The sequence below is a fragment of the Motacilla alba genome, chromosome 2, assembly GCF_015832195.1.
Source record: "Motacilla alba alba isolate MOTALB_02 chromosome 2, Motacilla_alba_V1.0_pri, whole genome shotgun sequence".
NCBI lineage: Eukaryota > Metazoa > Chordata > Aves > Passeriformes > Motacillidae > Motacilla > Motacilla alba.
Genome location: NC_052017.1, coordinates 42,720,561 through 42,736,027, shown reverse-complemented (window position 1 = coordinate 42,736,027; position 15,467 = coordinate 42,720,561). Strand labels below are relative to the sequence as shown.

The following is a 15,467-nucleotide window of genomic DNA, read 5'->3' as shown; positions in this document are numbered from 1 at the left end:
CTCTTATTACTTTGAGCTGGAAGTATAGTGCCACATCATCTGTAGCTGGATGTGTCTTTTGCTTCCTCAGCTTATGCTGCTGCTAAAATAGAGTCAGATGACTCTACTTGCCTTTTGCTTTGTTCTTAACCTATGTCATAAAGATGGATCAGTAGCTCTGCTTAATTGACCATCAATACTGGTATACCTCACTGTAAATAACTCAGGTCAAATAGAAATGTCTTTTTTTTATATTCTTACTATGAATTTCTTCTAATTTATTTAGTACAGTTCCAGAGTCCTTTAAGAGTTGTGGTGAAAAAGCAGGAAGCATAAGGATTATGATAATGGCTCAATGCCTAAAATTCATTTGGTCTATAATTCATTTTAGATTCCTTTACCAATGGTATGACTTTGTTAACCTTTAGTCTTTTAGACAGATGGAGGAAGGAGTTCAGAATGCAGAATAAGGAAGGAAATGGTAGAAGGAAAATATTAAGTATATAATCAGGACCTGACAGACAGTTGAAATCAGCAAGAGTGGGATGCATATGAAGAAGAGAGCATAAACACTAAGAAAGAACATTAATGGTAACGATGTGCAAGGCAGAAAACAATCAGTTTATTGTTCCATTTTTGAAGAATGAATTTAATTCAAAACTCTTTAGACAAGTACAGTGTATGACCAGACATATTTCTGCCATCATGAATATACACACACCTATCTCTGTGTATGTGAGCATGCATATATGTATATAAATATGCACACAGGTGTGTATGTCCACAGTTCCTTTGAAACTCAGATTAAACACAGCCCTTTTGAACAATCAATAATTACAAGACAATCAGAGGCTGAGTGGCCAAACATATACATATATGTTTGAGTAAATCTGCCAAACTACAAAAATTATGGGCTTAAGTATCACAAGGATGAGTTAGCACAGAAATCAACAACAGCAGCTGGAGTCTAATCCTGCATCATTCCATCAAAGGCAGCTTTGCCAGTGACGCTCTGAGTGCAGGACTGGCATCCAGCCACAGCCAGAACACCCTTCCTTTGCTTTAAGTGGCAGAAGAAGGGGACGTAGGTAACTGTGAATCCTCCCTTCACTGTCACAAACATTTGTTCTTCTCCCTGCCCCTGAAATTAGTGCCATATTTACCCACTTCTCTCTGCAGTGTGCACTCTCAAATGGAGCTTACCCACATGCTTATGTACTACATTACCCTCAGCAGTGTCCTCCAAATACCTCCTGTGTGGGAATCTTTAAAATCAGAACATTTTGGGAAAGCTGCAAAAGGCAGGCCTCAAAGACAGCAAAACTGCAATTAGAGCTAAGCAGTAGCCATAAGATTTGTCAGCAGCAAAATTATGTAAGAAGTAGAAAAGTAAGGACAAATAGAACAATGGTGTGTGTGTTAACGCTTGTCTAGAATAACTCCCTAAGCTACAGAAAAGTATATCTAGAGAGATATTAGAAAGCTCTAAGCTTAATAATGGAGCTCTGTGCATTGTGATCTAAGGCTTACAAGCATGTATTGTATTCTAAATAAGCAAGCATTGTTTCTACTGAAGGTATGTGTGCTTACAGTGGTTGGATAGAACTACTGACACTATGCTTTGGCTTTGTGTGATTGGTCAAAAAACATTTAAAGTAAGTTGGAACATTAAGTTCTTTGTCTGCTGCCTGAGAAGCGAGCTGCTGGCATCTTCCCGTTGGCATAACCATGTAATGAGACTGATGCTAGAAAATCAAACAGCTTGAGATGCATCCCTTAGCAGTCCCATCCTGTTTGTGATTTTTACACAGTCCCCCAGCCGGCGACACTCCTGTACTTGTCTGCTGGCCTGAAGGAGACCCCTTCCCCCTCGGTGCCATTCCCAGCTGTTGCAGACACACTGTTACAGCTGCCGATGAGGCTCTGAAGCCTGTAGCTGTTCCTCGAAGTACAGCAGCTGATCCACTTCGAAGCAATCACTTGCTCTAGAAACCAGTTTCTCCAAACAGCTCCTGATCTCCTCCTCACTGGCATTCTGCTGTCTCGCTTGCTTGAGGCAGCTGTACACCGCCTCAAATGCCTCCACTCCCAGCTTCCCAATGGCAGATCTGGGGATAAACATTATAGGGAAGGTCAGGTAAAAGGAAATTCATGTTATAAAGTAATACAAACATTAACTAGTGCAGACTCCTTCTAAATGTTGCAGGTTTGATTAATATATCATGATGCACCCTGTTTGCCTGACAGCAAAAGGAACTAAAGTTTCTTGGTGAATTTCTCCATGCTTAGCTGCTATACAGAGCCCAAGAATAAAAACCTGGCCATAGGAAAGTCATGGGAGGCATGGCCATCTTCATTGTTACAATCCAAGAATCCTCTTCCTGCTGAGTCTGCCAGACTCTTTTATCTACAACAAGTCTGGTAAATGCATATGTATTACTGCCTCTGGATTTCATCAAAACCAAAAGAAGCAACCCAGTCAGCTGAACACCAGTGGCATTTTATGTGAGCATACTTTGTTATTCATTGCTTTATTTTAGCTTCTATCAAATACAAGAAAACCATTGTACAAGCTCAGTATGAGCTAACTTGACACTTTTTTTCTTTTCTACAGTGCTCTCCTTTTATCGGAACACAAATCTGTAGCTCAGTGACAAAACACACACAGCATCTTAATATTGATTTATAAAAAAGAACCATTTGAAAACTGCAAGACAATGAACAGCATTTCTTCCTCCTAAAGGAAAAAACATTTTTAAGTTCATGTACCACAGGTAACATAAAATTTTTCACTCAGTGATGGCTTCATATTTGGATGAAAATACCAGGGTAATTTTCCTTCAGCATTTGAGAAACTATCTGCCTGTTCTTCATGCTTCTGACAAAGGATTTGGTTTTTTTTCACTAAATCTTTACATGTAAGAGCAGTTGAGAGTTGGTTTTCTTTTAGACAAAAAAGAGGTACTTGAAAGGCAACCATGTCATAAGGTGCCTGCAGTAGGCTCCCCAGGCAGTGCCTGAGGCAGCAGGAGCTGGGACACCCTCAGCTTGTGGCTGTACCAAGGATGATCTATACAGGGCAGAGAAGGGGATCACAGACATCTCCTGGTGCCAGCATTAAGGCTTAGAACTTCAGTAAATGTGCACATAGGTTCAGAGGGAGCAGGCACGCTTCCCATAGCAGTTTAAATAGTTAAACCTACCTCCCGACAACAACTTCACAAACTGCAGTTGTACTTTTTCCTGGTTTTGTACTGATTTTTTGTTACATGTCTAACACCAGGGCAAGATCAACTCTTCTCACACAATAGCATAATCAACCTAAACAGTGTAGTTGCTTTTTATCAGTGGTCATCCTGTTACTGCTGAGGAAAAACATCATCATAGTAAAATGTCAGCCAGTAAGAGTTCCATATTATGTGAATTCTTCAATTCTTAGGAAAACATTGCAAAGAATTCTGCTTTATTGCTTCTCAAACTTCTCTCATCTCACTTGCTCTTTGCTTTTCTAGCACCTTGATAATGCCCAGGTGTGATCCCCCTTTGCCTTCAATTCACCCCTCTGCTGGCTCCAGACCCAGAGGTAGATCAGGAACCTGGGGTAGAGAAAGCCAAGACCCAGGATCAGAAGTCACAGGGCCAAGCTGGAATCTCTACAGGTCTAAACCTGATTCAGTCCTGCTTCCTATAACTAGAAATTATATTTCTATTTTCCACCAGAAATGCTTTTCAGGAGAAAATAAAAACTGTTGGAAATAATTCGCAGACTCTGGAAACCTAGGGATTGGATTACCACTGAAAGCTAAATAGAGGTTTGTTTGACAAACAATGTACATTTCTTCACAGGACATTATCAAAAATATCACAGTTTCTTTCCATCAGTTAAAAATCAATACATGAAAAGCTATCCTGAAATCACTGCTACTTCATCAGTGCCTTTAATGACTCTTCTCTCCCTCTCAGACAATTACATTACATTTTTGGGTAGTCTTGTCTATTTAAAGATGGAAAATTAAGCAAACATACCTTGGGAGTATTGCTTCTGCTAATAAATGTGACCTGCAGACTTGAGTCTTCTCTGTTCAGCCTGGCCGAGCATGCAAATCAGCTAATGTGTGTAATAGCTGATACAATAGAATTAAGGGGAAAGTGTTCATAGATTGAAAATTATGGGGTAGGTAACAAAAATTATAACCTGCTTTTACAAAAGAAGACATCAGGCTCTGTTTGGACTTGAGAGTTGCATTAATTCGACTCAACTACCACATCGTGCATCACAGAGGCAGAAGTGTGGGATCTTAGGGAGTAAATGTCAGAGAGGTGTCACCAAGTGAATCTATGATCCTGATGGAGGGAGAGGGGAAGGCACTTCCTGAAAAGTGGGGTTTGTCCATTATGGCCCTGATCCTGTGCTAGGGGATATTTGTCAGTCCATGTAAAATCCTAGAGAGGCACAGATTGCTATTTCACACGAAATATGGGATAGCTGCACTAAAGTTTTTAAAAGAATTAAAGCCTTACCACCAAATGTGCTGTGAGAACAAGTGCAGAACTCCCATCTACAGCCACATTTGGCCATCCATGTTTTCTGATTTACTGGCATTTACTCTCTTCATGCTATCCTATAGCTCACTCACCTACAAACTCACTGTGAGTCATCATCTCTTTTTCAGCCAAGACGACAGGAGCGAAGGGGATACCTAACATCTGGGATCTCATTACTGTGAAAAATTATGGGCCAGACCTCCTTCCCACACTGGCCTGAATTGTTTTTCAGGGTGCTAAAATGCAAGGAATTACACTGAGCTCTACCAATCAAGGGTCTGGCTTCAGGTGATGCCCAGTAAAGTGCTTAAACGTCATATCTCAGATGTCTTAGATGGAGGGATTCATTGAGCTCAACTTCCCTCACTCCTGGCTGCACAGAGCAGTCCCAATGCTCCAGGCAGAGGAGATACAGGGCTGGAAGCATTCTGTCACCATCAACCCACTGGCTGCACAGCAGATATTGCCAATCTGGGGACACTGTCATCCACATAAGCTGTGGCCTGAAAAAAAACTACTCTTGTTGCCAGCTCTTGTGCAGCACACAACACATGCCTGAGAAAATGAACTGCAACAAGACCCAAAGGCCACATTGATATTTGATTCGTGGATAATGATGGAGATTGGACATAAAATAGAGACTTGGTTTTATCAAGGATAAGGCACTTCTGAGTATGCAAGACGCAGTAAAGAATATCAGCAAAATCATAGGCGCTGCTGGAGTTAGAGGGGAGCTAAATAGGAGCCTTGAGAACTGCAATTTTTAGACACGGGGTGTCTAAAACCATTCCAAGTCATTTCGTGGATCTGAATTTATCAGGCTATCTGGTGATTCACAGTTGATTTTCTACGCATCAGTGCAAAATTACTAAATTTTGACAATATAATAATGTTGTGTTCTCAGCTGGCTGAGGAAGTTGTAAATCTTTCCCTAGGTGAACAAAGAATTTTCTATTATTCCACTGGTCTTCATTTTGACTATTCTGGTGCTAGCTACATTTTAACATCTCCTTTCTGGCTTGGAGATCAATTGCAATACACCTACCTTTATGCCACACTGACAAAAGCCACAAAACAAGATTAATGCTGAAGTGGTGCTCCTCCTTGGGCATTAGCAGCCAGGTTAATATCTCTCAACAACTTGTCATGACCTGCCTTGAAGGATAACTATGTCACAAATCAGCAGCTAAGGGGTTTTTCAGCTTCTCACTTTCCAGTGTCATTTAGCATGATGGCAGCTATCATTTAAAGCCATCCTGGTCTCACTGGTGCCTTCAGGGAGCTGTGTGTGGTCTGTGCAAGGAGAGGCTCTGCACAAGCCACGACTGAACACACCAGAGTAGCAACACCATGGAAGTCCCCCCGGAACAGGCATCAGCAACAGCATCTCACCTCTGCCATAACAGGCAACAAACACACTGCTCCAAAGACAAACACAGAAAATTCAGTTACTTCAAAATACCAGTTACTCATGCCTACATCAAAGCAAACCTCAATAAAGAAACTTTCTGGACATGGAATACCCATTCCACTGAGCATTTATTTATCCTTTTGAATGCAGCCAGGCCACCTGCATCGACCACCAAAGAGCACATTGTAAAGTAGAGAACAAATCTGTGTTGATTTTGGCTCATGGGGCATAAAAGCAAGTGCAGGGATTTTTGAAAGAATAATTTCAGTAGACACCTCTAAATTCTGTTCTTCCTAACTCAAGAAGCTAACCCCATAGAGTCCAGCAGCATTACTTAGGATTCTCATCAACACATCCAAAAATGATTTGTCCCTGAATTGATGCTATTTCCAAGCATCAATTTATTAACCTCATATTTCTCTTTAAAACAGTACAACCATGCCACTTAGCAGCTGACCAGTAGTGATATGAATCTCAGTGAAAAAGATTGTTACATTTATCTCCTGAGATGACTTTGCAAAAGAATCAGGAAATTACATATCCTTAGTCCCATACAAAATACTGTTTTCTAACTGTACCAGAAAATCTTAAGATATCTGCTACAGCATCTCATGGTTCAGTAAACAAACAGGTTTATCTCAGTTAGAACACAAAGGATCTCTGTCCTCTCGAGTTATCTTTCTGTCATTCGGTTTGCTGGCATTACTGACTATGAATGATTAAAACTTTGGCACTTGAAAGAAATGGCTCTGGGTTCAAATCTTCATTTGCAGCATAACTTCTCTGTTGCTGTTTAAAGACCCCTTGAGATCTGCTAGGAGAAGGGCATAATAAGTTCCATGATCCAGGTTTTAGGAACTTATTTCTAAAGGTAGGGCAACACTTTTCTAGTTCTGATAGCTGTTCAATCCTGGGAATGTGAAAAAAATAGCTAAGTCCAAGAAAAGGTCCTATAAAAAATAAAAAAAGGCAATGGAAAGTATTATTATGTAAAAGCTACTAAGAAAAGAAATACAAATTGCTAATATTAGCCCCCACCTTCACCTTCAAGCCTCAATGGACTTCAACTATTCTCATATCACTGCTGAATGAAAATTTCTTCACTTGAAAACACAATGATAATTTTCCTAATTCATCCTTAATTACTTTGTAATTCCTGAATTAAAGCACCTTAATTTGATTGCAAACAAAACTCTCTGATGTCCTACTTCAAAGACCTGCAAAATCTAAAGCATATTTAAGACACGTTTTCCCATGAGTTAAGAAGGATCTTATTATTAAAAGACGTAGACACACAGGTGAAGAAATATCAACCATAATATTCTCCATGCACCTCATATGCAGAGATAAATGAATTTATATAATAGGAATTGAAGCTGACATCTGCTCTTGGAAGAAGCGTTAATTATAATTTAGAGCTGCTAGTTGAATTCTAGCTACTATGAATTTAGAAGATGCTTTATCATAAGAGAGAATGTGTTTCTTTTCATTTTTCCCACAGAAGGAAAAAAAAATTACAACAAAACAGTCATTTAAATCAAACCTGAATAGCGCAATTTTAAAGTCTTCCTATATTAAGAGTGGAAATATATTTGCTTCTATAGAGCTATTCTTCATGAGGTAGGGTGAGTGATAATTACACTGTTTCACTGTGGCTGAAACACACTTCCCTGAGCTTTATACACAGTCTGAGATTTCCTAGTCTTTTCATAATTATTTAAAACAACACTCTGATTTTTAACAGTGCCATGTCATTCAAAGAATCTTTGAAAATTCATCAGTTTAATTCCTTCAGCATCACTGATCAAGATCAAGAAGGAATTCCTGGCACACTTAATACATACCTGATGCTATTTGCTTTGTTTATAATGCATTTGTTTTAGACAGGTGTCTCTTAAGAGCAGCACAATACACAGGTACTTCTTGAATGTGGGCATGTGAGGATACAGTAGTTACCTCTGAAAAGTAAATCATTATATGTAAATCTTGTAAGAATTTAAGAATATAACTGCATTCTCCTTTGTTCAGCTGTGTGGTAATACAGAGTTAATGCTGATTTTCATTTACATGGCTTCATACTGGGAGGAGTCTCTCCTGACACAGGTATCGTACCAAAGTGAAAGTTTTAAAACCAACAATTCACTTATCAGAGAAAGGAAAAGGTACTTATGCATTTCAATGAAACAATCAGAACATTAACTATTACTATATGTATTTTTTCTCATCCAAGGATTGTGTTTAGCCATATTCTATTAAGTGTTACTACATAAAACAATGCATTTCTGAGTTAGCAATAAGTCAGTCTCATTAAAAGGTTTGTTAATGCTTCAAAGGTGCTTCAGTGGAGAGATTAATGAAAGCAGTTGGTATAGAGATAGATGATTCTTGATAGAAATATCACAAACACCACAGTAATTTACTCACAACATTTCCAGCTGGGCTTGAGCACTGTACGACCACAGAGGGAGGTGAAAGCAACATTTAAGCTCTGAGCTATGCTAAACGCCCATACAAGGTTACAGTAAAAGTAAAAATACTCTTAAACAATCCAATCAAAAAGACACTTCAAAAGCTAAAAAAAACCCCCAACTCCTGCAGAATGTGAGATGTCCAATTATGGCAAATATTTAAGTGTATATATATATATATATATATATATATATATATATATATGTATGTATGCATAAAAATAGACACTAACATATACACAAAAAGGCTCACAAACCCATTTGCATAAGGTTTTACGCAAACAGTTTTTCAAACATCAACCATTTGTGCTTAGTTCACATCTATATCCACCCAATGGGGCTTGAAGCTAGGTGGATTAAATCAACAACTTCTTTCAGGTCTCTTTTCACATCTGTAGCTCTTTAAGAAGTTCCTAGCACAAAACAGTGACGAAGGCAAATTCACATTTTGGCAGAGCCGTACAATTCCATGATGACACCATTCTATAGAGAAAGAAAGAAAAGCAACTACAAACTGTGGACAGTAGATCTATGATTTTCAGAAAGGCCTAGAAAGATTTACACATTCAGTTTCTTCTGGGTCTGCACCAAAATAAGCTTCACAGAGCTGTTTAGGCATTTAAAGACGTAGATAGAAGTCTAGCACTTAATTTTTTTCCTATAAAGCAAACATTTAATATCTTTCAAAAGAGAGCTATGGCTATTCCTGCATCAAACCTCTTGGAAAATTCCCTACCTACATTTCTCTCAAGCAAACTTCCCAAGGTTGCAATGCTACCTCTAGTAAACGCTGTCAAAATTATTTGAGTGGTTCCATATTGAAAACAGACTATATAATTAATGCTGCGTGAAAGCGTTTCTGCCTTTGCAAACTATTGACAAAATCAAGGTGCTGGAAAGCTGAACAGCTCAATCTATGCATTATGTATGCTCAGCACGAGAAACTAGGCAAGCTATGCTTTGTGTGCAAAACAAAAAGAAGCACAATGCTCTGAATGTTTTGAGTGTTTGGGGCCACTTGACATTTTCAAATTAATGAGTCTATATTTAAATTTTTAGTTGTTTTGCTACTGAAATGCAATTTTCAAAGTGAATAAAAACTCTCTATTGCTAAAGCAATCATAGCATTAATGTCCACTTTAAAAAAAAAGTCCTTAAAAATTCAGAATAACAGAATGACTCATGGACTCAATGGATCTATGACATACAGTTCAGCAGAGAAGCTGAAAAAAATCTGTGTTTTCTTTACATATCTAAGCAAATTCACAAAATATTACACATTTTTATGACCTGAGGTAATAGTAATGTGAGGTAATAGTAATTCAAGTAATGTGCAAAATGGGCAAAAGATAAGCATCCCAAAAAAATGCATCAAACTTCATTTGTGCCCCAATACTCACTATAACTACCAAATTTGTTCTCACTATTCATTTCAAAGTTCACCCTAACAAAAGTAAAGCTGCTAAGAACTGCTGAAATCATGGTGTTGGCAGGTGACATGCTCTTCCCATCCTCAGATGCAGGATGAGGAGGAGCAGCGTAAGACACAAAGTGCCAACAGAGAAGCAGCCCATTTTTGTCATGGAAAAGGGAGGACAGTGGGAAGAAGTTGAAGGAAGACCCATGGAAATGACTGAGGAATTAGACCATCAGCTCTAACTCTGGCCTTGAGAGTTTCCTGCTGCTTCTGCTGCAGAGGACTCCTATGCTTCTGAGCAACAGACACTGTCTCATTCACCTTCATTTCTTCTTAGGCAGGAGAAGCACAGGATTTATCCATTCCAACTTTCTCTTTCGGTCATTGCCTTGGGACAGCAATGACTCCTGAGCCAGGAGCACTCACTCACTTCTCCCTGACAGAAGCCAAGAACCAATATCCCACCTTGGCCACACACAGGCAGGGTTCAATCTTTCAGTGCTCCTGCTGAGTTTACTGTACTCTCACTTGCTTGTAAAGCAAACTGAAAACCCAAAAAACTTTCTTCAAATTTGGGTCTGGAAAGTATTGAAAAGTATAAATGGTGCAATTATATTAAAATAGATATTAAAAGAAAGAGAAACTCATGGACTAGGATGCTTAATTTTTTTCCATAATGATCTCAGTAGACTCATTTGAGACTGACCTTTAAAAATGAGGTGTGAGAAACTGTGGCAAGGAAGATGGATATGTAAATAAAATTTTGGCTTAGCCCATGAGGTGCACAAAACTATAGTCATGCTGTAAGATGCCTTGGAATCACCAGACAGAAATTATTACCTCAAAGTGGAGTGCTGGACAGAACACTGGTGTGTGTAAGAGGAAATTCAATGCTCAAAAACATTTCAGGATCAATACCTTCAAGAGTACTCTATTCACCTGCAAGAAAGTGGCAGCTCAGACAGTGTCAATAAACTTCCTTACCAAATATGTCTTTTGTCTGTGAGAAGACATCTTGTTCTTCAAGCACATTTACATCATGATACCATCAACATCACAGTCAATGGCAATCAAAACGTCACTGATGAGTTTTTAAATCAAAATCTTAAAAAACAATTAGCTTTTCTGTATTTGTTGCTTTTGTCTTCACTAAAGCTGCCGTCAATGACATCAACAACAAAACCAGTTTTATTGGCTCAAAAAGGTCCACTCTGCATAAATTGAAATACTACATCAAGTAAACACTTTCTTTACTGTAATGTTTGTAATATTTTTTAATTGCACAAATAAATGTGCGAAAAGTCTTCGATACTTCTAGCATTTTAGGACTACTTAACTCAAAGAACATCCAGTGCCTACTGAATGACCTCAAAACTACCTTTATATCTGAATTTTTAAGATAAAAAATGCATTTGATGGCAGCATCACAAGCACAAGAAGCATAAATACATACTGCTCATGAGTCTAAACCAATAGTGTTATGAGCATTCACAGGAGCAGAATAAAAATATCACCCATGCTTTTTCTTCATGGCTTCTGAACGACTGCTTTACTTACACTCAGCAGGGGATGATGAAGTCTTTTTCCTGATCGTGGTATGCTGCTGTGCATAACACTTTGGGGACTGACTAAGAGGTGCTTACTGCTGGGCTAAAGGATTTTAATTTACTTAAAATTTGGGGCATAAAAGCCTTTTCCTTCTACTGCCATACATTTTATTGAATTCCAAAGTGCATATTAAAGTTCATGGCTATTAAAATGACTCATTGTAGATATTCATGGATATCTCCACAAAGGAGCACAAAACGATCTGTACCAAGTTTTTTTGTATGGACCTCGGGGGAAAAAAAATTAATAGGTGCTACTAGAATTTAATCTGACAGGGGAAAAATGCTTTGGCTTGAGGAGTTACTTCTGAAGAACAGTGTGGGTCTCTTCTGAGATGCACAGTTGGAAAGTCTCTATAGGGGACATCAGTGGAACAGTCTGAGCAGTTTGTCTTTATGGATCTCTCCATGAAGATAACTTGGCTCTGGACAGCATGTGCCAGTAACGCTTCTCAGACTCAGCATGCACCAAGTTACCTCGTACCACCAAGGATGGGAACCACCATGAGAATTAGATGGTGGCCAGCACAGAAGATACCAGGAAACGGCTCCTCCCATTTCCTGCATCTAATGTGATTCCTCAGTTTCAAAACCCAATTCAAGGAATAAGAGTCTCACAGCTCAGATTTCTATATTTGGTTGAGTTGTTGCTGCTGGCACACGGGGCTGGGAAGAAGCATAACAATAACCTTGAGTTAGTTCAAAAAATGGAGATTTCTTATCAGCACTGCAGATCCCAATATCGAAATGCTTAGCACTGAAGTGGAAATTTTTGTGGAGACAATTAACTCTGCTTGAAAGGTAAAGTTAAATCTCTGCTCTTATAAACTTCATAACGAATTCTGATACTAAATATAACAAACTAGAAATTGTTGTCACTGGAGTGGGTGATTTTATCATGACTTTTACTGAGAGGACAGCGATTCACATTGATGCTGGATGCAATCAGCTGGAACAGAGAGTGCAATGGTGACTGGAAAGAAAAAGTCAGGGGAAATATTTAGGGGTTGTGGTGATAAAAAAGCCATTAATTTTCACTTAAAATAGGAGGAGACCAAGCACTCCTACCTACCACGTTCAAGAATATCAGTGGCTTCCTTCAATATTCTCATAAAGATTTTTAGCACAGCTTTGCTCTCACATGAGTATCCTTGTCAAGTCTGCCATAAGAATACAGAGGAAACCTTCTAAATTGATGCTCTGATACACAGCAAGTCAAAGAAGGCATTTAGTGAGTCATGCTGCAGTAACTCAAGCAATGAGCACATAACATCTTGTCAAGTGACTGCCTTGCTACAGTGGTTTGCAAGCCAGAATTATTCACGTGTCAAGTGGAAATGCCTAAAAGGTACTTTCACAGTTAGACCCTGTCTTATTTTAGATGAATTTACCATTTTATCAGAGCTACTGACACTTTTTACCAGTAATATCATCTGCAATGCGTGGGCACAAAGTTTCTTTATGAGCAGCTCATGACATAGGAGTCTCCCTCATCAAAACCTATTGTTCCTAACATCTGGAAATGGTGCAAATCCCAAACCTTCATAGTCCTCTTTCTAGAGTGACTTGACACCCAAACAGATTTCACTGTACTTCCGCATTACTGACCCTGCTCTGTTCTTCTCTTTCCTTTTAGGAACTCCAGCCATTCAGTTTGTTTCAGCAAGACAAGTCCCTTATATTGTCTCCTTCATCAGAAGCTGAATCTGAAAGACCCCCCCACCCCCCCAAAAGTCTGCACCTATCCAAGTAAAACTGAATAGCGCAAGTCTAAATTATATTAGCCTTGCTTATGTGGCACTGCCATGTGGATGATATTCAAAAAACACATCATATGAAGTTTGCTGAAGGATGAGCAAAGAAGCTGTGCCTTTATGTACTGATTCATAGCCAGATGTGCTTCCTTCTCACCACTGAAAACCCCACTGTGCTCTGTGTGCAGATTGGCCATGGGTCAGAGTTTGCAGGGATCTCCTTGACTATGCACATGCTGGGTACTGTGCTCACTGACTTGTTCCTTAACACTTAACTTCCCAAGCAATTAAGTCCTTTTTGACCTTAACATATTCAGAAAATTAAAAAGTCATGCTATATTTTGGAAAAAGGACAATAACATGAGTCAGAACAAACCAGGAAAACCATGAAACAGCACTGGAAAAACAGAATTTGAAAGAAGTGATCTATTCATACCTCAGCCCTAAAAGCAATGACCATGAAGTCAAAATATTTTAAGTTCTATCCACAAACTATGAGAACACCAGGTGAAATCTCTAAGTTTAGTGGGCATTTTGACTAAAAAAGCTCACCTTGTAAGTAGCTGGGAGAATATAATGCATTAATTTACTTTTATAAGTAGTTCCCATGAAAAGAGAATGGAAAGCAGTACAAGTGGAAGGCTGTGAGACCTGGGACTGATTGCACAGTAAGGGCTAAGCCATGAAGTGAAACCTCGGGAGCTGCTGCATCTTGAAATACTGTAAAACCAAACAACTTCTATCAGGAGTAAATGTGATTGGTATTTTCCTGTAGTACATGGTGATTTGTTTGAAACAGTGATTGCTATCAATGCTGTTGGAATTGTACTAATTTTCTTCAGAGAGCTCACTCTACTGTTCGAACTTATTTGTATTCCAATAACATCCACCACATTATTGGCACTGTCCACCCACACAGGAGAAAAAATTGCCCTCTTTTAAAGAGTTTACATTCTGAGAGCAGCTGAATCTTGCAACATTGCAAAGAATATTTAATCTCAGAAATAATACACATCACTATGATTATCAGATCAGCACCTAAAATAGGATTCAATCAATCTTGAAAGGCCAGAAATTACTGAGTCAAGATAAAGGCTCAAGATACATTAACCAATACATTCTAGAAAGGAAGCACAGATCTTCATTTTATTAAGACACTGAAACCTTTATAAACAAAGCTGGGAATTCAGCAATGCTGAAAACAAGTAGACAATGAGTTTCAAAGGGAACTGCCCATGTACTGCCTGCTATCTCACTTGAAAATAGCAGCAAACAGCAGCAATTTTGTTTGGTTTAAAACATCATATCACCATGGGAAACAAACCCACTTACTTTACATTCCAGGCAAGAATGAAGTGTGGGTGAGGAAGCAAACGTGGTGGTAATGTGTACATCTGCAGGTGATTTATGGGTATGGGCTGTGCTAATAAAGAAAGTGAAATTCAGAATGACACCAACAGTAGGGAAGGCAAACTGGATCCTGGAAGGATGTCAGTGATTGTGCAGCTTACAAGAAAACAATCAGAAGTGAGGGTCAACTTTCATCCTCTCTGGAGGCAAGTAGGCAAGTCTCTAAACACCTTACCATCCACTTTTTGTGGATGGGATTTTTGGGTTTTATTTGCTGTGCTTTGCAGTTTTCCAAATCCATATTCTTTGCCTGCACATTGGTAACACATAATTATGCTACTTACTCCCTCATGTGTTTCAGCTTGGTCTCAGCCATTGTACTGTTGAGAGCTCTGAATCCCTGGGGCACCCCTGGAGACACTCTGGTGACAGTCCTCGAGCCTACAAATCAATGCACAGACACACAACCTTATTCACCTTCATCCCCCGAGCTCTACTGCAGAATCAAGGGCAGTCAGAAGGAGGAAGACTATTCCTGTTTCTCACAAGGCAGTGCCGCATTAATTAAAGATGAATTAGATTATTAAATGTACATTAAGGGCAACTCCTTTCTGAGGGACAAGTGGGTTTATAGCTTAAAGGCACCAGAATTGTAATAACAAGGAATACACAACAGAAAGAACAATCACTTGAGAAAGTTATAAATATCCAACAACATTAAAATTTTTTAGGCAATATGCATTGTCTTCAATTGTTTTTTTACTTATTTTTAAGAGCAAGAACATTCTTCCTAACAGGCGTCTCTCCTTGACCTTGATAATTACTGTAAACTGGAAGCATTTATCTTATGAAATCAGTTTCTCCTTCAGATAAAGGTAATTTTTTAATGTACAAATATATATATATATATATATAAACAAACATACCTGTATATGT

At 38.8% G+C, this 15,467-nt stretch overlaps 1 protein-coding gene across 4 annotated transcripts in view; it reads right to left on the bottom strand.

The window, feature by feature from the left end:
- Positions 1 to 579: 579 nt before the first annotated feature.
- The window catches only part of NEK11 (NIMA related kinase 11), an 82,931-nt gene continuing 68,043 nt past the window's right edge, over positions 580 to 15,467 (bottom strand). For 2 of the 4 annotated variants that reach the window (XM_038161183.1, XM_038161203.1), the window contains 2 exons: positions 14,876 to 14,972; positions 580 to 2,087 (listed from right to left, as the gene is read on the bottom strand). In XM_038161183.1, the coding sequence (XP_038017111.1) occupies positions 1,883 to 2,087; positions 14,876 to 14,972 (302 nt within the window). In that variant the 3' untranslated portion in view covers positions 580 to 1,882. The remainder of the gene's footprint in view (positions 2,088 to 14,875; positions 14,973 to 15,467) is intronic. The other 2 variants (XM_038161181.1, XM_038161194.1) reach the window with 1 other exon arrangement.